Here is a 24,033-nt window from a genome sequence, read left to right as displayed (position 1 = left end):
TACATGTTATTGTTACGTTTGTCCAAACCCACGGAATGTACAACATCAAGAGTGAACCCTAATGTAAACTTGAACTCTGGGTGATAATGATGCATCAATATAGGTATAACTGTAAGAAATGTACCACTCTGGTGAGGAATGTTGATGGGGAAGGAGCTATGTATGTGTGGTAGCAGAGGGTACATGGAAAATCTTTGTACCTTCCTCTCAATTTTGCTGTAAACCTAAAACAGCTTAAAAAATAAAGTTTATTAAAAATTTTTTAGGGGCGCCTGGGTGGTGCAGTCGTTAAGCGTCTGCCTTCGGCTCAGGGCGTGATCCCGGTGTTATGGGATCGAGCCCCACATCAGGCTCCTCTGCTGGGAGCCTGCTTCTTCCTCTCCTACTCCCCCTGCTTGTGTTCCCTCTCTCGCTGGCTGTCTCTATCTCTGTCAAATAAATAAATAAAATCTTTAAAAAAAAAATTTTTTTTTTAATCTGCAATGATTTTCCTATTGCCTTCAGATAAAATCTACACTTCTAGTTAAATGAACTTACTTACAGTTCCTTAAAGGTGCTGTGTCTCTCACCTCTGAGCAACTGAACTTGCTAATCTCCCCACAAGAGATGGCTTCTATTTTTTTTGGCCTTGAATACATATACTCATTCTTCAAGGCTCAAAAATTCATATCTTTGCTTGAAGATCCTGCACTGGAGGAGGTGCACGCAGCTAACCCTGTCTTCCTCACTCGACTCTTACAGCCGGTTCTCTCTGGGCACAGCGGCAACTCTTAAGGAAAAAACTGATTGCACCAGCTGCAGAACCAGCTGCAGAAGGCAACCATCCCAAACAATATGATCACTCTAGTGGGTGTTGGACAAGTTGGAATGGCATGTGCCATCAGCATTCTGGCAAAGTCTCTAGCTCATGAACTTGCCCGTGTGGATGTTTTGGAAGATAAACTCAAAGGAGAAATGATGGATCTGCAAAATGGGAGCTTATTTCCTCAGACACCTAAAATTGTGGCAGATAAAGATTACTCTGTGACTGCCAATTCTAAGATTGTGGTGGTGACTGCAGGACTATGCCAGCAACAGGGAGACAGCTGGCTCAATCTGGTGCAGAAGAATGTTAATGTCTTCAAATTCATTATTCCGCAGGTAGTCAAGTACAGTCCTGATTGTATCCTAATCGTGGTTTCCAACCCAGTGGATATTCTCACATATGTTACCTGGAAACTGAGTGGACTACGCAAGCACCGTATGATTGGAAGTAGGTGTAATCTGAATTCCGCTAGGTTTTCCTATCTTATGGCTAAAACACTTGGCAGTCATCCCAGCAGCTGCCATGGATGGATTTTGGGAGAATATGGCGACTCAAGTGTGGCCGTGTGGAGCGGAGTGAATGTTACGAGTGTTTCTCTTCAGGAACTGAATCCAGAAATGGGAATAGACAACAACAGTGAAAATTGGAAGGAAGTGCATAAGGTGGTGCTTACAAAGTGCCTACAAAGTCATCAAGCTAAAAGGATATACCAACTGGGCTACTGAATTAAGTGTGGCTGATCTCACTGAATCCATGTTGAAAAATCTATCCAAGATTCATCCAGTGTCAACAATGGTGAAGGGGATTTATGGCACTGAGAACGAAGACTTCCTGAGCCTTCCGTGTATCCCGAACACTCGGGGCTTAACCAGTATGATCAACCAGAAGCTGAAGGATGATGAGGTTGCCCAGCTCAAGAAAAGTGTAGATACCTTGAGGGACATCCAGAAAGACCTAAAAGATCTGTGACTTCTGGCTTCTAGGCGGTAGAAATTTAAAACTACAATGTGATTAACTGTGAGCCTTTAGTTTTTCATCCATATACATGGATCACAATTTGCTTTTATCTTCCTAAATACGTGAATCTGGTCTCACAGAATCAAAGCCCATGCTTGGTTTAATGCTTGCCATATGAGCCCTTGAACAAATAAAATTAACTACTGTAGCGTGGGAAAAAAATTGATCATCTTTGTGAAGACTCTGCAAACTCACCCAGACAGACTTAAGACATTCCTGGCTCCATGCTCACAGAGTAAGGAGTCAATAAATATTTTTTGAATGAAAAAGGAATACTCAAAAAAATGAGTAATAATTAAGAGTTGAAACGCAGGGGCGCCTGGGTGACTCAGCTGTTTAGTGTCCGACTCTTGGTTTCAGCTCAGGTCATGATCTCAGGGTCCTGAGATTGAGTTCCACGTCGGGCTCTGCACCTAGTGAGGAGTCTGCTTGAGATTCTCTCCCTCTTCCCCTTTTCGTGCACCCCACCCTGGCTCGCCTGTGTGCATACGCATGCCCTCCCTCTCTCCCTCCCCTCCCAAATAAATAAATAAAATCTTAAAAAAAAAAAAAAGTTGAAATGCATAAGACTGTACAGGGATAAAACGGCAATTGCCACACATATATGAAAAACTGCCCTTTAGATAGAAATGTCTGGGTGACAAAGAGAAGAGCCTAGCTAGACAGAAGTGGTTTAAAATAGTAGTTTATTTCCCAGAGTCCACAGTCTCTCATGGTTTTAAGGAGGGCACATATTGCATGGTGCACTGGGTGTTATACGCAAATAGTGAATCATGGAACACTGCATCAAAAACTGGGGATGTACTGTATGGTGACTAATAAAACAAAAATTATAAAAAATAAAATAAAAATAAATAAATAAATAAAACAGTAGTTTAGCCTCCCAACCCTACTACTAGTTAAGGAAATCTGGGTAAGTGAATTCACCTCTCCATAATTCAGTTTAAAATAAATATAACAGTACCTACTCACACAGGGTTTAAAATAAATATAACAGTACCTACTCTCAACTTGCTGTAAGGATCAAACAAGTTAATACACATAAAACATTTAGAACAGTGACTGGTAAATAATATAGGAGTCCTTACTCTCGTTATTATTTATTTTTAATAATTTTTAAAAGTATTATTATAGATTCTGAAGCAGTATTGGAAAAGAGTAAATTCAACAAGAAGGTAACAAGTGGCAACAATAGAATAAATAGAAGGAAAATACAGAGAAAAAGAGACAAGCAAATAACAGAATCTCCTAAAACTGATATTTGCAGAATGAATTCTTAAGCCCTTATAGTAAAATTAAAGATGTGAGGTAATCCCAGTGTCACACAAAATCAACAAGGCAACTTGGGATTTCATAAAAAGCAATGAACCAAGTGCAGAATGAACATGGAAATGAACTGAGACTGGATCCAAATACTGTCCCTAAAGAAAACAAAATGTTGCCAACTCACTAGGGAGGATGGAATGGTGATTAACAATCCTATTCACAATGTCTTCATTTACTTAGAAATATCCACAGTTAGCACAACATAGTATAAAAAAAAAAAATACAGAATGTGGGGCCAGAAGATCTGAGACTGAGTCCCAGTTCTACCAACTCTAAAGTTACATGACCTTAGTAAGTCAACATGTCTACCCACAAATTTCTCCATCTTTATGACAAAGAGGATAATAGGTTTTTTACTTAGCTCAAAGGGTTGTTAGAAGAACCAAATGGGATTACATAGATGAAAATACACCTTAAAAACACTCTATAAAATTATTTATTAAAGTAAATGTCTAATAAATAATCTTAAATTTTTTTAAATCAATTGCACAGGTGTAAGATTATAGCTGAACCACAGTTCACAAGAAAATAACCTACGATCTTTAGAATACTAAAAGTTCAGGATGGTCCTAAAAATGGCATGGTTGCTAAAGAACAAACGTAATTTTTGACCAAACAGAATGAACAGGCTCACAAAAAATAACGGACTCATGGCGTTCTACATTAAACGACCTCCTTCTGGAGTATTATGTTCAGCTTTAAGAGCTCTATTGTGAGAGAATATGAGAAATTGGAAATGTGCCTGGTAGGGGACAGTATAGCAATAACAAAGGTCTTCTCAAATGAAGAACAGTTAAAATAATTGGAATGCTGACCTGGAAAAAAAAAAAAAAAGAAGAGGGTACGTGACAGCAGTCTTTGGACTGGTCAGACTTCCTCCGTGCTGTCAGGAGGACAAATACGAGCAGTGGCAGCAGTGAGCACGGCAAAGATGCTCACTTCTTCATAAGGAAGAACTGTGTGATAAGAAGTAGGAGTATTCTGTGACGAGAACAGACCACTTCCTAAAACAATGTGTGTCCAATCCCTGGATGTTCCAAAGTAAAAACTAAACGAGCATCAGCTACAGATGCTACTTTGGACAGGTTAGACAACTTATGAAATCCCTCTCAAATTTAAGATTCAGAAGACTATCAGAAATGCCAGGTGACGGAAGCAGACGGTGATAGTGGAAGCACCCTATCCTGGTGTCAAAGGAAATCAAGTCACAGAAAATGAGAAAATATGGAAAACACCAGCTCTCATTATAACTAGCAGAGCTATTTATAAATAAACCACAGTGCTGTCACTGTCACTCTGCCAGTTTGTTTTGGGCCTCACCTCCTCTCCTATGATCTTCTAATTCTTCTCTGCCAAATACTGTAATTTAAGAGCCCTGTAAGCCCTTAGAAAGGCTGTCAAGAAAATGGTTTTCCTTTTAATTAAGTTCTTCAACTAAGCAAGTCATTACATTTCCTGACACCCAACACCAATGCAAAACAGAAGGAGAAACTAGGATTTGTTTTCCTATTATGTTTTTTTTTAATTAAGAATTTTTTAGTTTTAGTCTTACAGAAAAATTGAGCAGAAAGTACAGACAGTTCCCATTTACCTCCCCACCCCCCGTTTCTACTATTTTTAATATCTTGCTTTAGTGTGGTATATTTCTTACAACTGATGAGCCAATATGGATATACTATTAACTCAAGTCCATATTTTACATTAGGGCTCACTCTGGGCTGTACATTCTATGGGGTTTTTTTAAAACAATTTAAAAATTGTGGTTAAATACACACAACAAAATGTATCATCTAAACCATTTTTGATTGTACAGTTCAGTTAGTATTAGGTACATTCACACTGTTGTGCAACCAATTTCCAGAACACTTTTTTCATCCTGCAAAACAGAAACTCTATACCCATTAAACAATATTACAATTTTCTTAAGTTCAGTACTCTACATTAGATAATAAATTTTTAAATCTAATTCTATAAAATCTTTTTTGCAATTTTCCCTATAATCCAAAATTCCAATTTATTATCATGTTAATATATCCAACATCTAATAAAAATTTAATTTTGCTTTATTTTCACCACATATAATAAAAACTAAGATTCAATATCAAAACTATATATTCACCCCAAAATATCCTTAGTAGTATGCTCCGATATGGGATAGGGATAGAACTAAGGAAATAGATTCAGCCCATTTAAATCAACATTTTATATTCATAACATTTTGTTTAATCTTATCAAAATATTGTGCTACATTTCTAAACACAACAAAAATAGTTATTGTAGTGTATACATATAAATTCAAAAATGTTAATCAGTTTTTATTTGTGGGAATGAAGGAGGAAACCAGAAAAAAGTAGCCCAGTTAACTGATGGCCACAGATAGTAGAGAAACTAACCCAACGTATCATCCATCCCAGCTTACTTTGCCTGCAAAATGAGGAATTTTACTGCAAGAAGAAAATCCAAACTAAACTGAACAATCAGTTGGAAAAGAGGTTTCATTATTTGTAATTCTGCTTTACAGGTATCTTGTATATCTTCAATCAATTCTTCAACCACGTTCAGTCACTTCTTAGGCCAAATCTCCAATACAAATGTACACTTATCCCTTCCTCACTAGCTTTCAACCACTTCCTTGGTTTAATCCCTAGTCACATAATCCTTTTCTCAATGTGTTTTCCCCTCTAATTTAAAATATAAAGAAGGATTAGCTCAAGAGGCCCCTATTAGCCTCTCCAACTGCTATATCTTCAAAATCAAAAACAAACTCACTTCCATCATTGGTAAGTTACTTAACTTTCCTGTAGGCACATGAAGGTTTCCTCATCTGCAAAATCAGGATAGAAAAATGGCCAGCACTCTATTACTACATATCTGGCACAAGGCAGGTGATGAGTTATTGAACGAAAAAATGAGTAACTCATAAAACTGTTAAACATGAAATGAAGCAGTTCGTGTACTTAGCACACTGCCAGGCACATAGTAAATGGAAGATATTGCCATCACCAAAATCTTCAGTGCATCCCTACTGCCCACAAATTCTAATTTAAACCTTTTCTGCCCTGTTTTTAAAGGAAGCCTCTGGTTGTCAAGCCTGACAATGTCTCACCAACTTAATCTCCAAATAAGCATTCCCACTAAAATCCTATCAATGTTTTCTCTCTTCTACAAAGAAGCCAAGCTTATTTCTGAAGTTTCAGATATTCATTCATAACTATTCTCTCCAGCACCTTTTATCTTTTATCTTCCCTTGTACAGTCAAGTACCATATCCTTTAGTTCACATCCCATCTTGCCCAGGAAACATTTCCCAACCATTCCTGCTTTTACTCATTTCTCCTTTGATCTAAAACCCTCACACACGTTTATTATTGTGTATTACCTGCTATCACCCGATCTTTCTAGGTAAACTGTAAATTACACTGTAGCTTTTACTTCCATATCCTCTAACCATCCCCAAAGCAAGTGTATGGATATTACATACAGCACAAACTGAGCTAAACCATTAAGAGTGGATGATCATGGATAGGATTTCTGGATAAGAATATACTTGATAATCTTCATTTTTGTTCTTTCTTACAGCTTCCAAACAAACATAACCAAAAAGAATAGATTTCTTTGTCATTCTATGACTCAGAAATCTTACAATGCTATTGCTACAGATCCATAGTGAAATAACTTATGGTCCTATGGTCCTACAATATCTTCTAAATAATAAATAAATATATACAAATATATATACATAAATATACACAAGTAAATAAAGGTACATATGTATGCCAGTGAAACAACTACTTATTTTCTATATTTTATATTTATATAATTTATATATTTATATTTTATTTCTATATTTTCTATATTTTTATATTTATATTTCTATATTTTCTATATTATAGCTCTTAAAAAAAATCAGTGGTTCAGATATGGTATCCAGGATAACCTTATTATTCAAGGTGCATGGTATTTTCTGATTAACTGAAAGCTCATTGTTTCTCATTGTTTTTCAGTAACTGGTATTTTCATGATGACTTTACGCTCAAAACGCAAAACTTTCTATTACAAAAGTGACAGTCAATGTATTTTAATATATTTGAAACATCAAATATAATTAAAAAAATTCTTACCTAATCCTTTTTGTCCTGGATTCTTTGCAAAATTAAATGTAAACTGGTAAAAATCCTTAAATCGTCCTGGTTCTTTCAATTCTTGTTCCATCTTGGGTATCTGGGCCTTTAGTTTTTCTATGCTGTCACATCTATATTGTAAAATTAAAATTTATAAAAGATAACTTTTTCACTATAAAGACTTACTTATTCCTATGATAGCTTATATTTATTTCATAGAACCTTTTAAAAAATCAGTTAGTTGAAATTTTATCTTTTTACATTACATAAGCAAGTATAGGGTTAGCTGGAGGAAGTAACAGTCTGGAGTGATTAAACGTCAGAATTACCATTTTTAAAGGAAATGGAGTATTACTTTTAATTATGTAATTCATTGGACTATCAACACACCCAAACTGTAGAAGTCAGCTACAGTGAATAGAATGTATAGTAATCACCATAACAATCACCAGTTTAAACAGTAGTAGATACTCCTTACCTGGTAAGAAGTCACATGTCTAGCTCTCAAACTAACTCAAAGCATGGTCTCTTGCTTAGGTGAGGAACCATTCCCCTTGAAAAGGTGTTGTTATACAAAGTATAATAAGAAATATCACCTGAGCCCCCTACCATCTCCAACTGCTTATCTCAAATCAGTATTAAGCTTTTTCTACATTTGCAAAGCATTCAACTTCCAAGGAATTGAAAGGGTCTATGTACCCATCTTACTTTCCACATAACAGCCTGAAGGCAGAAATCTTTTTTTTTTTTTTTATAGATTCCACAAACCATCATTCCATTTTTCTTCTAATCGTTTCTGATTTTATTTCCCTTCTATATTCTTCATAACACCTTCTAGCTCATTAGTTTGTAGACTAAAATTTTGATTTGGAAGTTCATTACATTTTATACGAATTCAGTTTCAAATGAAAAAAAAAGTTAAGTTCTAGTGGAACCTATCCTAGTACAGTAAATTCCAGCAAGTTCAGCATACATCTGGCTTGGGAGGCAGAATACAGTGTCCAGGCCAGTTATTAATTTATTGCTCCTCTGCTTTAAACCTACCATTCTTTGCCCTACTTTGTGACTATCTGCAGTCAACTACCAAGAGGCTTTGTTTTTCTTACCAGCTGACTCACTGTTAGGTTCTACCAATAGAGGGCGACAAGAGGCTGGAAGAGGAAGAAGGAACCTCTCCTATCCTAGCTTGTTTTCTGCAGCGAGCAGTGTTCACAACTGGTGGCAACTCACAGGCCCGGCCGCAAGCGGCCTCCAGCCAGTTTCTTCTCTAACAGAGCGGCAGGCAAAGCAAGCACCACAGGCCCAGTGTTTCTGCAGCAGCTACACCCCTCCTCTGAACTCCTGAATCTCAGCCTTGCAGGGATTTCTTTCGTTTCCAGGTTTCTTCCTTGCTCACTTCCTGCAGCTGCAAGGGTGATGGCAGCTTCCTGCATCTCCCACTTCTGTTATACCTCAGAATTTTCTTTTACCTCTTTTTACACAATACAACTTTTTTAATTTTCCCCGTTCAAATCACTGACATGGTTTTTGTGTCTTTTCTGGACCGACTGATTACAATGTCCCTCAGGCTTGAGAATCAGAATGCCTGGGTTCAAATTCTGGCTCTAATCCTACCTAATTCCATAATTTCTCTGTATCTTACTTTTCTCACCTCTAAAATGAGTAAACACTACTTCTCTCACAAAGTTGTTGTGTAGGTGAAATACTTACTTACTTAGCACAGTTCCTGAAATAAAAATGAATGTTCAACAAATGTTAGCTATTATTACTGGTCACCCACTAAAAACAGAAAGGGTAGCAACCCAACACCTATCCACAGACTGAATACTTTTTCATATTCTCATTAACTACAGACAACTAGACGCCATAGGTAAAATCTCTACCCATGACTTTTTAACTTATTTATCCCAAGTCATTTAGCTAATCAGCTGTTCAAGGTTTAAGTGGAACAAAAAGTGATTAGTAACTTCTAAGATTTTACATTCTAGGAGTTTGTTTATAAATTCAGAGTTCACAGCCTCACAGTGAGAAATAAATTAAAGCTTGCTCATTTCACTTATCCATGTTAAATATTAAAGCATAGTAATTTATTTTAATACTAATGAACCTCCCTTAGAAACAAATGATAAAAGCATAATGCAAATGGAATAGGCTAAACTACACAGAAACCTTGACAAACCCAGAAAACTATGTAACATGGGAAGGAGCTAGCATACTAGCTCATTTCTATTTATACCAATGTTTGTAGGCTGGTAAATTTAAAAACTGACATTTACAAATACATAACACAATTCAGTTCCACGGTTAAATCTCATAGTAATGTACCTAATTTCCTGCGGTAATTAGATACTCACCCTAACTCTGTCATACCATCCATGAACTCTTGTTTGGAGAACTCGCACTGCGTCGCTGCTCTGAACTTCCACGCAATGATCAACACACTAATGCTGGCGGGATCGAGTGCCAGGTCATCACAGAACTGCTGTATACCATCTATTCCAATTTTATTTTCATCTTGAGGATCTTTAAAAATAACAGTACAATATTAAATTAGTGCTGCACTTTATTATGCTATGCCTGAAACTAGGAAAGTAATGCTCTATATTCCATTAAAAAAAATGTTCACAAAAGATCAGAGATATGAAATGGTAATACTCTAACATATTTTCCCACTATAATATTTAAGCCACTTTGTCCCTGAAATGGCATTCTTGAGATGAAAGGGGGGGGGGGACTTGATTTTTAAGTTTTATTTATTCATGGGAAAAATGTGCCATGCCCATATACTCAGAAAATCAGACATTCCTACATAGAAAAAAAGGATTTTTTTTCTGAACATATGTACAGAATTTGTTTTCTTACAGCAAAGTTCATTTTATAATGGCAATCATTTCTTAATATCAGAAAAACTAAAACTCTGCAATTCAATCCCAATCTCAACAACATAAACATCTGTTGTTCAAATTAAAGAAAAAACCCAACTATCGATATATTCACTCATTAGATGGCAAAAATTTAAAGTAATGACAAATACAAGGAGAAAGAGGCACTCATACTGTGCACTGTTGTGGGTGATTCTCTAGAAATAAAAAATGTGCCCATCTTTTGGCTTCTGGGCATGAGTTAAGCATAAAATGTAATCCCACTTTAGGAAAAATTTTGAAAGAAACTGTGTTATCTATTTCTGCATAAACATAAAAGATACGGAAGGATCCACACCAGGCTATTAAATATAGGTTCCCTCAGGAGAATTAAGAGGGAGAAGCTATTAACTTCTTCTTTATTCATCTATTATATGTTGTTTAACATTTTTAAAGTATTACTTCATAGTTCTTTAAAGGTTGTTAAAATTATTATGCAGGTTTTCTTAAAATTGGTTCAGCTGAATTTTATGAAAATGAGGGGGGAAATCCAGGCCCCCAGTCACTATTCAAAAACTGGAGCTTGAGGGAAGAAAAAAGGGAAAAGATAAGAGAGGAAGAAATAAAGAGGCTAAGAAGAAATTTTAGTGAAAAGAGGGAAGGAATTTCTCTCACATCTCTTTTTTTTTTTTTTTTTTTTTTTTTTTTTTTTTTTTTTAAAGATTTTATTTATTTATTCGACAGAGATAGAGACAGCCAGTGAGAGAGGGAACACAACCAGGGGGAGTGGGAGAGGAAAAGCAGGCTCATAGCAGAAGAGCCTGATGTGGGGCTCGATCCCATAACGCCAGGATCACGCCCTGAGCCGAAGGCAGACGCTTAACCGCTGTGCCACCCAGGCGCCCCTCACATCTCTTGACATAATACTAAGATCTACAGAGCTCTGCTGGACACATTCACCCAATTTATGTTCTATGTATGCCTGATTTCTCATAAGCATGTAACTGTGGAAAACCTAGCTCAAAATATTTAAAGTCACAAGCACTCACCTTTGTATCTATTGTATAGTTGTTCTAACTTCTTCCTGTCCAATGATCCTTTTACACTCTCTCGTATATAAAGTTCAGGATTTTGGAAAAAATTGTCTGTTGCAACATCTAACTTCCAGTCATTTTGAGACAGACAACTTACTGCTGTTTTTTCACTAGATTGTGTGAAGATCATAAACTGACGAACTTTATCCTTCTGCGATGATTTCAACTTGTTCTATTGAAACCAGAAAATAAATTGAAACTACGTAAAATCAGATGACTATATCTATATGGCCAACTAATCATTCTTAGCAATATTTTTTCCTCATAAAATACTAAAATATTTTAAGTCAAGACTAATTTTTTTTTATTATTCAGAAAGACAAAAGTTTTTAATGTAAAACACAAAATTTAGTATTTTACAGAAGAAATTAAAAGGTAAAGGAGTTTCGACCACCCCGCATTTCTCCTAAAAGTGGGTCCTGAGCACATATATAAAGGCTCTAGAAAGGGAAGTACAGCTACTCTCAAAACCTTGATCAAGCACGAAGCTCTAAAGAGATGCATAAGGAGTGGTGGTGAAGAAGTGACATTATCTAGCCAGCCAGAACAGTCAATGACCCAGGGGAACAATGAGGTTAACAGGTGTTAAGTGCAGTCTTAAAACCCATTCTAAAGGATATAGGGCACAATTCTCCCACCCCCACCCCTTGTTTTCTTGCTATTTTTACCAAATGTGAAAAAGAAATAAAATGAGTACCCTACATTTCTCCCGATGGTGTTCAGGAACCAAGATAATTATCAACAGAATTTCCCCATATTTGCTTTCAAACAGAAAGCAGTGCAATACGAACAAGTACCCTGGATCCTTCCAACGAAGGAAATTCTTAATATAATTCTTTTTTTCCCCTGAAAGCATCACCTCTTTCCCTTGGCCCGAGCCTAACAGAGGCTCTCCCCAAACAGGCTCTCTGCTGTAATAACCTCTTCTTACTTGCCTTATGTTGACACAGATTCATTTCTCATCTGACCTGAACCCTGTGCAAAACAAAGCAGGGCAATTAGGCCCTCTACTCTCCCAGGATCAAGGACCGTGTTCTCCCTCTCTTCCCACCCAACCTGGTCTCCTCTGCAATTTTAGCCTCCCCCCTATTAGTCTTCCCCCTACCAGGTCCTAACACCATCTCTCAGCAAAGTACTTGGGTTCTTGCTGAGCTACTACTGCAAGGGGGGAAAAAAGCACGTGAGTAGGGCACACATTTAATAGACAGAAACCGTTCTGTGGATTAAGCAACACTTCTGAACCCCAGCATCTTTGATCTAGCCCAAACGGACAGATCATAAACTTCAATCCCCTGATTGTACAGATGAGAGAAGACACACAGAAAGTTAAGGAATTTGTTCAAAAATCACCCAGGTTATTATTAGTAGAAATGGGACAAGAACAAAAAGATCTCATGAATCTGAGTCTTAGTAATCTTTCCACAAACCACACTGCGTGCAGTACATAGTTATAAGCCTTTTGAGATTTTCAAGAAATAGACTACCAAAGATATAAATATTTCTACCTATTTCAGAATAAAAACAAGAATATGCAAAATCAAATATGAAAACCAACCCTATCTCTTGAACTATGAAAAATGTTTATGCCTTGGAGTCTGATTCGTCAGCCACACTCTTCACTCTCTGTAAATATGTTATTGTTTAGGATTATGGATTAAAATTTCAACCTCTGTTCTCCATTAAAATTGAGAAACTACAAATTCACTAACCTCATGTTACCTCACTAATAACTCTACCACCTCTGGATAGCAGATAACCCATACCACATTATACAACACATCTCTCAGAGATCTAGGATTCTTCCCTTTTGAAAAATATCTCCTCAAGATTTATTATTCAATTGCAACAAACCCACAATGAAATCAAATGCCAAGGAAGATACCAATCTTATTTTAATACACTGTTTAACTGAAAGAAACCCACTTTGATTTCAACTTGTATTATTAAATACTATTTTTAAAATTCATATACCTTTTCCCTTGAGAGTGATAGTACACAGACATACATTTTAATCTTTCTGTGAAGAACAGAGAAGTATCTGATGGTCACTATGATCACCAGTGACCCCTGTATAAGGTTATAAAAGATGTTGGGAGATTAATCTGAAGTATACCAACTACAGGCTACATCCTGGAAATTACTTTTTAATTAAGCCTGAATTAACTTCTTTGTATTAACTTTTTCCCATTCCCCTAAAACTTGGAGACAGAAAAACAATCAGAATTATTTGGGGTTTCACCATACGATACTAAATTCAGTGCTCTATTCCCTGAAACTTGAATCATTTTTATTGTAAAGAGGAAGGAAAAATATAGCTTAAGTCACTTATGCAAGCCAAAAGAACTGTTCAGTCTATAATGACTTCTTGTCACAGTGCCAGATGAGAAAACTGGGGAACAAAGATAAAAAATCATCTTACCCACACAAATCAGTATCAAAATTATACAAATGAATAATTTAACTCTATTATCTTACTTGAAAAAATGTATGTAATAAGTAATGTCTATGTATATGTAAATTAAACTATTTTAACTGGTTAAGTTTCCAGTATATGGGGCAATATCAATATATTTTAAGGAAAAGGGCTGTAGCTCCCACTTCCAACACCATAAAGGCTAATGAGTGAAACCTAGCAGAGAACTGACAGGATGGGTTTCAGCTAGGCCAAGAAGTAACAAGCAATTCCATTCCTGCAAAGGCTAGTAAGAACCCTCCCCTTCTTGTACTGATAATGCACTCTTACCATTTTTCTGTCAGCAATCTGTGCCTAGAATCAATCTTAACCATGTGCTCCCCTACTAGGGAGGATGTACTCAATTCTGTAATCTCAAAGGCTGTCCTACAATAAAGCTGGAGAGTACTACATAGAGTTGTCCCTTCCCCAAGTCTCTAGGAGACCTCTAACACTCCCACCCTCTTTTCCCAGGCTACATAGGGACATCAGGCAAGGTTTTCTGATTTTAAAAGTATAGCATCAAAGGTTTAAATTTCTATCAACTTAAGGAAGAGAAAAAGGGTATCCAGCCAGCAAAATATTATTTACAGGGGATGAGAGGGTGGATAGAAAACTGAAGTAGAAGACAAAAACAGATGGATTTTCTCTATTTCTACTACAAACACAGTGGGGATCTTCCTAAGAGCAAAAACATGTGACAACTACAATGATTCAGCACTCAAATAAGTATATGTCATTCACTTTCAGATTTTTTTAGTTTGTTCCTTTTAGATAAATCGTATTTATTTAAACTAAATCAATCATTAAATAAGATTATATAATACAATCTTTAGTACTCAAATATGTTATCAAATTTTCAAGGAAATTCAGTATTGAAATATGTAAAATGTATAAAATACAGAATATATTCTGATTATTTTTAATTCTAGCAAAAAAGGGGGGAAGCAGAAGAAGGGGGAGAGAGGAAGAGTAGGACAGTGAGAGGAAGGGAAAAAAGGAGAGAAGTGTTGTCTTTTGTAACAGAAAGCTAATTACGATTGTGTATGGTCACCAAAGTTAGAGATACTATTATAATCTGGATAGTAAAAAACACTTACTTATTCATCTTTCCAAAATAAAAAATCCGGTTATCAACACATATTGTTTAATACTTGTATCTATCATGTCTGCAATTTTTTTCACTCAAGAAATTTATGAATCACACTTAAAATAATAGTTTATGGGGCTCCTGCATGCCTCAGTCAGTTAAGCGTCTACCTTTCACTCAGTTCATGATCAGCATCCTGGGATGGGCTCCCAGCATCACTGGAGCCCAGCATCTGGCACCCTGCTCAGCTCAGTGGAAGGTCTGCTTCTCTCTCTGCCCCTCCCCCCACTCGTGCTTTCTCTCTCAGTCACTTTCTCTCTCCCAAATAACATCTTTCTAAAAATTATTAAAAAAGTAAAATATCTTATCTGGAAAAAAACAAAATACTTTGGATGTAGCCAAGTATCATACATACAGTCAAGTACATTTTACCACTGAACCTATAGCCTATTGTGATAGAAGAATGGGGACTTAGAAAGGCTTGCGAAGCCTGCGTGGCTCAGTTGGTTGGGTGTCTGCCTTGGGCTTGGGTCATGATCCTGAGATCCTAGGATCCAGTCCTGCCTCGGGCTCCTTGCTCAGCGGGAAGCCTGTTTCTCCCTCTCCCTCTGCCTGCTGCTCCCCCTGCTTGTGCTCTGACAAATAAGTAAAATCTTAAAACAAAACAAAACAAAAAGAATGGGGACTTAGGCTCTACAATAAAAATAATGATCATAATGGTATGAAATTCCTCTTACTACATATTTCCCTCAAGAAAAATAATGAACATGGAAAATTATTTTCTAGTCAACTAAGTCCTATTAATTCCAAAATGGAAATAGTTTCAATGGACAATATTTTTAAAGCAAAAAAATTAAGGATACATTTTATTATTTCTATTTTTCTGAATTTTCACCTTCTCACCCTTAAGTTTCAAATTCAGTCTGAACTAAAAAAAAAAAAGATACACTTTTAAAGGAATTTTCTTTTTTTTTTTTTTTTTAAGATTTTATTTATTTATTTGACAGAGAGAGACAGCCAGCGAGAGAGGGAACACAAGCAGGGGGAGTGGGAGAGGAAGAAGCAGGCTTCCAGCCCAGGAGCCTGATGCGGGGCTCGATCCCAGATCGCCAGGATCACGCCCTGAGACAAAGGCAGACGCTTAACGACTAAGCCACCCAGGCGTCCCAGGAATTAATCTTCTAACTCAATTCTAGTTCTCTCAGGATTTGATGACTCTAGCTCACAAAAGGCCATATTTAAAAAATCAAAACACTGTAATGATCACCCATAATTCTCACTAAAATCTCTGTATATTGATTCTCATGTATTTACCACATGATTAACAGTTTAACTTTACCTGAAACTTCGAAGAGCTAGTTTAAGTCCAGAGAAATCATACTGTCCATATATGATACACAGTATTCAGCAGATACAACCAAACGTTACCAATATCCCAAACCACTCATCTATAAAAGAGTCCCATAAGATAACAGGTTTGAAGTCAAAAGTGGGAAGAAAAGTCAATTCAACCCACTCCTAGAGAAGACTTTCACCTAGCGGCAAAGCTCTTCGGGAAAGCCAGACTAAGAATCTAGGTAAGAGAAGTTGAAAATCCTCTTCCCTTCTACCTGCACAGAGAGGTAATACATGATTAGTGTGACTCTCAAACCAGACTGGCAGGATTCTAATCCCACCTGTGCCTCTTAATTGCTGTGTGACTTTGGGAGAATTACTTAATCTCTGTGTGCTTCAATTTCCTCATCTGTAAACAGGATGTGAAGGTTACAGGAATTAATTCAGGTTAAACTCTTAGAACTGTACCTAGCACATAGTAAGGCCTCCTTTCAAGTCCGTGAAGGAAAGAATATTCCAGAAGAAAAAAATAATTTTATGCAAATAGTAAAATAAATAATCATAATCAGAAAACTAGCAGCTAACATTTGAGCTCCTACTGTGTGCCAATACTGTGCTAGGTACTTAATTATTAACAATCCTGAAAGGTGGTTATCATTGATTCCACTTTACCAATGAGAAAACCAAGCCTCAGAGCTCCATTTATCTAAAGACAGACAAAAAGTAGCAGGGCTAGGAATGAAACACTGATGCCTGGCTTTAGGGCACTCAGTCTTTCCATTTATTCTATATTTTCATCAAGTGAATGAGAAAACAGAAAGGGCAAAAGTGCAACCACTGACTAATTATGTGTGAACTGGGAGGAGGGGGGAATTGTGAGCAATATTTCTTCACCTACTTTTATGGAAAAGTTAAGTGATCAACTGACCCTTCCCCAATCTCATGTAAACAATCTGTACTCTGACTAAAAATTGCCCATTAAGCATTCCCTCACAACCTAACTAAAAGGCTAATTTAGGGATGGAACTTCCCTTTTAGGGTTTTTGGGAGGAAGAGAAGGGGAGAAAAGGGAGATAGGTTATATTTTAAGAAAAGTAATTCAACAGGAAGAAAAATGTGTTTATTGTCATGTCATAGTCTATTTTTAGAGCTGTCCACAATCTATAGCTTTAAATGTAAAGATGGAAAACTGGGGGATATTTAAAGTCAGGATTTCCTTTTCCAATGAGAAGGCCTGAAACCCAGAGAAAATACAAACACATCTGTAGGTTATGCCCCCAAAATATAAGCAAATGTGTACAATTTCAAATATTAAGCAAAACAAAAAACACTCAGTATTATTTTAAATTATAATCTGCAGTTTAGAATAATTTTTTATGGTTAGGCCAGTGCCTCTTATCATTCTTCCATAAACTTCCTGTACTTTCAATGACAAACTCTTCTTTAAGAGGTGTTGTATCAATACTAAATTGAATGTGGAATTATACCATACTACATTATGCAATTATTGTAGTCAACGATGTTTTATATAACAACAATTCACCTGAAAAAAATATTACAGAAAGTATACTTGTAAGATTCAAACTGGTTTCGTATGTTTCTCAATTTTGTTTGGTTCGGTATGGTTTTCCTCACATGTTTTAAAGAAGTATCCCGGGGTGCCTGGTTGGCTCAGTCAGCAGAGCACGCAACTGTTGATCTCAGGCTTGTGTGTTCAAGCCCCACAGTGGGTATGGAGCCTACTTAAAATTAAAAAAAAGAAAATTTTTTAATATATTAAAAGAAGTATTGTTGACAGAAATTTAATGGATTTTCTTCTCCTCACCCTAAGAATTATTAGATTATTCAAAAGATGACTCCCACTGTAAATGGAATAAATGGTTTGATTTCAGCAAGACTGTTCTATTAAAAAGTTATTTTTGCTAAATCCTGATTTCTATAATAGGATAGAAATAACCTCCTTAAAACACTTGTGTTAGCCATCATATTTCAATTGATTCCCCCAAACTAATTTTGAACTTTTAACAAGCAGTCAAGGTAACTAATTTAAACTTGCTTCTCCCCTCCATAAACATCTTCTCTAAAGAAATCTAGAATTAACAAAGAGATTACTCAGGCAAAAACAAAACAAAAAACCAAAGAATTTAATGAGATTTTGAAGTTTCATAGTTAAATAACTTATAGTAATGACTAGCATTCAAAAGTCATGTGATCTTTGTTTCATAAAGAGAATAAATGATCCTTGAAAAATGAAATCTCCTAATTCTAAGATCTGGTATCTATTCAAATCCTAAATCCAAAAATATTAGAATCTTATGAATAATAAATAAGCACTCTAAATGTTTACCGAAATGAAAATATCCTAATATAACAAAAATATGGGCCATGAACTTCACCAATTTATCTCTGTTGCTGAACACCATGTTCAGTGTTGAAGGATTCAAAAGTGTAATGCAACAGAATTCTTTAGAAAAGAATTATTATTTAAAAGTAAATCCCTCTTAAAATTTTACAATGCAAACAAGCGGCCTAATCACCGTTAGTGATTAGGTGCTAATTATATAAAAGGGATTCAACAAAGTGATGAAAAATCCTTTAGTAGCATTCTTCTCTTCTGTTTTTGCTTTTTCTTAGGTGGTGTGTGTATACCTAAAATGACTAGGTAAACTAGATAGTCAGCAGGTTATTCAAGAGCTTATTTGTGTCCACAAAGCAACCGAATCCTATTTGGAACTATTTCTCTTCATCAAATGTCATGGCTAATACTATCACAACTTGAACAACACACGCTGAAATTTAAAAAGGCGCTTTCTCACAGATTTTCATTATGCTTGACCCAACCTATAAGACCATAATGGAAACAGCAACTTGACTCAAATGAGCTCAGCTTTTTTAAAGCTTAAAACAAAACAAAACAAAACACCACCACCAGGAGAGTTAATTTTACTTTCAACTTTTTTACTATATGTACCAAAAGAGTTTTAATTTTTCAGTTACTTAAATGTTTACATCAGATCATTTCATTTGATACAAAAACAACTAGGTCACTAGGAAATATGATAAGGAAGAAACAAGAGTGAAACTAATCAAAAATTCCACACCTACTGAAAGAGCACTTGCTGGGTATTTAAAAAGGGGGGGGGGAGTAAAGTGTGTTAATCAGAGACCAGGCTTCTAAGCCATGCTCTGCCACATACTAGCTCTTTAACCTTGGTCAAATCATTTAGAACCACTAAATCTCCATTTCCAGAAACATTAAAAGGACATAGCAATACCCATCTCAAGACTGAAGATTAATAATAGTTGTAAATTGTCTGACTAGCAGACTGTATCTTCTCAATAAACGTTAAGGTCCTTCTTTCTCCCCAAAGGCCCAACTTCCTGCATATAGCTATTAAACTATGTACAAACTACTAGAACATATTCAAAAGCAATCTATGGAAGAGGTTTTGTTGTTTTTATTAACTAGCATGGTTAACGGTAAACTCAACGGTCAACTAGTTTTTACTGAATACTAGACAGTCATTTTAACCAGAATTGAAAACCCTATACACAGAAGCTGCAAGGTAAAGAAAACTATAGCAAGGGTTTTGTTGTTTTTAAAAACTGCTTTAAAAAATAATTGCCTATAATATTGTAACTGGACACTGCAGGTGAACAGAAACAGAGTCTGTCATACCACTCAGAATCTTTCAGTGGCTTCCCATTTCTCTAGGAGTAAAAACTCAATATCCTTACAATGCCCACCCACACCCATCCATCTCTACTCCTTACCACTCAGACCTCATCAGCTCTAATGCCCAAATACCCTTCGTCCCCACATACACTGCTCCAGCCACACTGGTCTTACCACATTTCTGCATGGCTTAATCCTTCATCGCCTAGTCTGCTCAAAATTCATCTCATCAGTGGCACAGACACCATTTTGCAAACCCACTACCACTGTGCCCCCACCCCTCTCCCCGTACCCCTCCTTAACACTGTTTTCTCCCAAAGCATTTAACACCTTCTAACAAAGTAGAAGAAAAACATATACTATGTTTATTATTTGTGTCTCCCTACTAAAATGTAGCCCTCACAAGAGGAGGGATTTTCATTTTTTCAGTGAAACACAAAAAATACACACACACACACACACACACACATTTCCAGTGCCCAGAACAGTGCTTGGCACAAAGTGTTTAATAAATAATTACTGAAATGAATTACGGCCCTCCTTTAATTTACTTGTGGATATGCAAAAGACTGTGAAATAAGTTCTAAAGAGACAAACGGGACTACATTCATTTGGACTTATAAACTCTGTATTTGTTGAAAGAACAACTTAAATTTCAAAGTCCACACACTTTTTTTAAAAAGCCATTAAATGCATTGTAATTAACATCATTAGTCATCCATTTGAAATTTATTTAACATATTCATTAATAACACATGGGTTTTCCTCTACTTAAAGGAATAATGTAATTTAACATCAAATCCAATTTTCAACAATTTCTCTAGATTCCATGTGAGTTAAGAGATAACATGTACCACAAATACTGGCGGAAATAGTAAACCAGGAGAAAAAGTTTCAGTTCTGCAACAAACAATTTTGCAAATTTGAACCTCAAAACCTCCTTGATCCTCAATTTCTTCTTCTGTAAAAGGGAAGAGGAGTAAAACAGATGTTCTCTGAAACCATTTCTGGTCAAAAAATCCTATGCCATGAACCTATAAAAATTTAGTAGCTTACCTGGTACACACGCCTCACACATCTATTAGATGAAATTAGAGAGTCAAAATTTTTATCTGAATAGAACTTTAGAAATCATCAAGTTAATCCTGTCATCTTACAAGTAAGAAAACAACCCAGGAATTTTGAATACTTTTTAAAAGATTTTCAGGAATAACAGAATATTGTCTAGTTTTGGAGTTATCTCTGGTCCATGTATGTGTCAGGTAGGTTAACTGAACTTTTCTTTATACAAAATATTTCAGATATCCCATCATTTAAGCCTACCCTAGAATTAACAACATGTCTTCTAGAAATAGGCTGAGCTACACATCCTGAGAAATATTAGCCCCAAAATTATGTCAAGGAACAATTAAACTTATGATGAAAAACTTAACTAAAAAAAATCATATGGCCTACCTTCTATTAGAGTGCATGGTGATTTAGTTTCTAAACTAACGAGAGCATACCAAGACAATTCTAGTGACATGATCTGAGTTCAGCCACAGAAAGTGTTTTAAATTAGTGAAATGTTGCCACTACTAGTATCATTAGATGAGTTATGGCTAAGTTCCAAAACTAGCTAATTTAATATTAACAAAAGGACAGAAGCTTATACAGCCTCCAATCCAAGCTGAACTCTTGCATGAACCACATGAATCCTGAATTCCTGAGCAGGTGATGAGCACTGTCGAGAGCCTGGTTTCTGGAGGATGCTGCAGATTTACAGACTATTATGAACAGTGCACATTTCAGTGCTCTCACAGAGTGTTTACCAGGGAATCACATTTCATTACTTCAAACTTACTATTCATCTACATGCCAAGAGTCTGAAAACTTCAGGAGTAGTGTCTATGACCCTCAAAATACTTTTAAAAATTTAGAAAATGTTTAGATGCCCTAGATCTTTGAACACTGCAATGTCAATCCAAATATTAACCCATATTTTATGGCAAAGTTTTCTTACAAATACAAATGGCACATTTTCATGAAACTTACCATGGAATATATGACAAACCAAACCACATATCCATACATGACACCAAAATTCTGCCAAGTTAGAGGCTGGAGCTAGATAAGTGTTATTCAGCAGAAATAAACCCAACTAAAAACAAAGATACTGGGGCATTCCTTTTAACACAGACACACACACACACACACACACACACCCTCCTCAAAGAGGCCTTTATGTTCCTCATGAGCAAAAGGACAACAATATCATTTTTACTGTCTATTCATACGGTAACCTGCATGGAATTCAACTCATGCTCAAACTATAATGCCAAACATCACTTCTAGAAAAGAGAACCCAAAAGAGTCAGGTGCAAGATTACCAAAATGTAAACAGTTAACTTGACTACCACTTCTTCAAGCTGGTAAGACGACTGTTTTTGTTGTTTCTGTTGCTCTATTTTTTTCCAAACAAAAAAGAAGAGGGGAACAACTTAACAAACTGTTTTTTAAAAATCACAAATGGTCTTTAACTGACATAATAAAGCAATTACTCCTCCCACCCCAAGCAAATTAAACATGTGCTCAAAAGGTAGCAAGTCTGTTTCTCCTAATTTTACGAAATGAGAACAGGTTGCACTTCCGTACTCCCCGCCCCCCCCCCCAGTCCCCCAAGCTCAGCGGTTTCCCATATTCTCAGTTCTCAGCGGAGAGGCGACTATAACCTCCACCAACTGGCCAGTTAAACTCTCATTTTCCAAAAGCATGGGACGCATCTAGAGGTGATGGGAGAAAGGAAAAGGGCTAAAACCCCGCCCCAAGCGAAACTGCCTGGAGACTTGAGGGGTGTTGGAGCCGGGAGCGGAGGAGGGAGAGGAGCGCCGGAAAAGTCTTTCCTTCTCGCCGGCGGGGCGGAGGGGGAAGCCCCGGCTCCCGGGCGGGGGGAGGCTTCTCACCCGGAACCCCGGACCCCGGTCCCCGGCCAGACACAATGGAGCCGGCGAGGGGGCCCGGCAGGGGCAGGGCCGTTGCCCCATCCCCTCCCCCCGCCCCAACGCCTCCCCCACCCGCGCCGGGCCCGGCGAGGGGCACCGGAGGCCGCGCCCCGCGCCCCAAACTCCCCGGGGCTCCTGACTAGGCCCAGCTCCGCTCCGCCTCCTCGGCTCTCGCGTAGCGGCGGCGCCCGGGCGGGAAGGGGCGAAGGAGGAAGGGAGAGGAGGGGAGGAGAGCCCCGCTGGGGAGCGGACGGAGGCCGCGGGCCGAGGCTCGGGGCGGCGGGGTCGCCACGGGGCGGAGGGCGGCGGGGCGGGGGTGCGCAGCTGCGCCGGCCCCCAGCCGGCGGGGCGGGCGGGCGGGCGGCCGCAGTGCCTCACCATGTTGGTGTCCTCCAGGCCTCTCCCCTCCTCCTCCGGCTCCGCAGCGAATGGACGGCGGCGGCGGCGGCGGCTCCTCTCACGGGCTTGCCGGGCTCCCGCTCATGCGCAGTGCGGGGCGGCCCCGGCGCGGCCCGAGGAGGCAGCCCCGGGCCTCGGGGAGGCGGAGGGACTGGGGCGGGCGTCCGGCACCCCGCGCGGGGCTTCCCCTGGGCGCGGGGTCCCCCAGGGCGGGGGGCGCGGGCGGGGGAAGGGGGGCGACGCACGCCCTCCGCGCGCCGACATCCTCCCGCCGCGCCTGGCGGTCTCCGGCGGGGTGGGGGGCCGGGGACACCCACCTCCGCTTCCTATGCGCTCCTTCCGCCGTGGGGAAGGTGCCGGCCGTGTCTACACCGTCTCGAGGAGGGGACGAGCGGTGGCCAATAACTTGAGCAGCCGAGGGAGACTGGAAGGGATAGGGCTGAGGCGCTAGATCCATCCCAAACCACCCCTCCCCATCAATACAAAAAAAAAAAAAGTGAAAACACCTCCACCCCGTGTTTTCTTTTTTGCCCCTCGGTTGCAATATCCGGACTGCATCAGGTCCCCTGTGTGGTCATACCAGAGGAGACCTTAGTCTAGCCACGTGGGAGCCGTAATGCCCTTTAGCATGGCACAGGTTCTTCCCAGACCTAAGTGTCCGCTGGGAGACCAGTGTGCTGGCCTTGGAGTTCTTGGCCAGGAGACCGGAGGAGTCAAGGCCCAACACATCCAACGAGTGGCAGTATCAACACCTGCTTGCTCTAAATATCCCCTCAGTTCAACCTTACCAGGATAAGTTTTGGGAAGTAACTGTAGAACGTTTTGTGTTTTGTTTTGTTTTGTTTTTCCTGATGGTTGACGTCATTCCAGGTGCACC

At 38.2% G+C, this 24,033-nt stretch overlaps 2 protein-coding genes across 9 annotated transcripts in view; one reads left to right on the top strand and one right to left on the bottom strand.

Annotated features, from left to right (window-relative positions):
• Nucleotides 1–23,588, bottom strand: part of DCUN1D1 (defective in cullin neddylation 1 domain containing 1) — a 31,830-nt gene extending 8,242 nt beyond the window's left edge. Inside the window, exons 1-5 of one of the 8 annotated variants that reach the window (XM_040621547.1) lie at nucleotides 23,136–23,181; nucleotides 17,736–17,839; nucleotides 11,179–11,395; nucleotides 9,623–9,791; nucleotides 7,269–7,399 (exon numbers count right to left, since the gene is read on the bottom strand). In XM_040621547.1, coding sequence (XP_040477481.1) covers nucleotides 7,269–7,399; nucleotides 9,623–9,791; nucleotides 11,179–11,353 — 475 coding nt within the window. In that variant the 5' untranslated portion in view covers nucleotides 11,354–11,395; nucleotides 17,736–17,839; nucleotides 23,136–23,181. Of the gene's footprint in view, nucleotides 1–7,268; nucleotides 7,400–9,622; nucleotides 9,792–11,178; nucleotides 11,396–12,082; nucleotides 12,104–12,158; nucleotides 12,199–17,643; nucleotides 17,843–23,135; nucleotides 23,287–23,473 lie in introns of those variants that run through there. The other 7 variants (XM_040621548.1, XM_040621551.1, XM_040621549.1 and 4 more) reach the window with 7 other exon arrangements.
• Nucleotides 90–2,159, top strand: LOC103676165 (L-lactate dehydrogenase B chain-like). The gene is given in 4 exon segments (XM_008705354.2): nucleotides 90–111; nucleotides 742–809; nucleotides 811–1,473; nucleotides 1,475–2,159. Coding segments are annotated over 4 exon segments (1,053 nt in total). The 3' UTR covers nucleotides 1,775–2,159.
• Nucleotides 23,589–24,033: the final 445 nt, after the last annotated feature.

The sequence above is a fragment of the Ursus maritimus genome, unplaced genomic scaffold (assembly GCF_017311325.1).
Source record: "Ursus maritimus isolate PB19 unplaced genomic scaffold, ASM1731132v1 scaffold_4, whole genome shotgun sequence".
Lineage (NCBI taxonomy): Eukaryota > Metazoa > Chordata > Mammalia > Carnivora > Ursidae > Ursus > Ursus maritimus.
The sequence above is the reverse complement of the archived record's forward strand: the minus strand, read 5'-3'. Positions and strand labels throughout refer to the sequence as shown.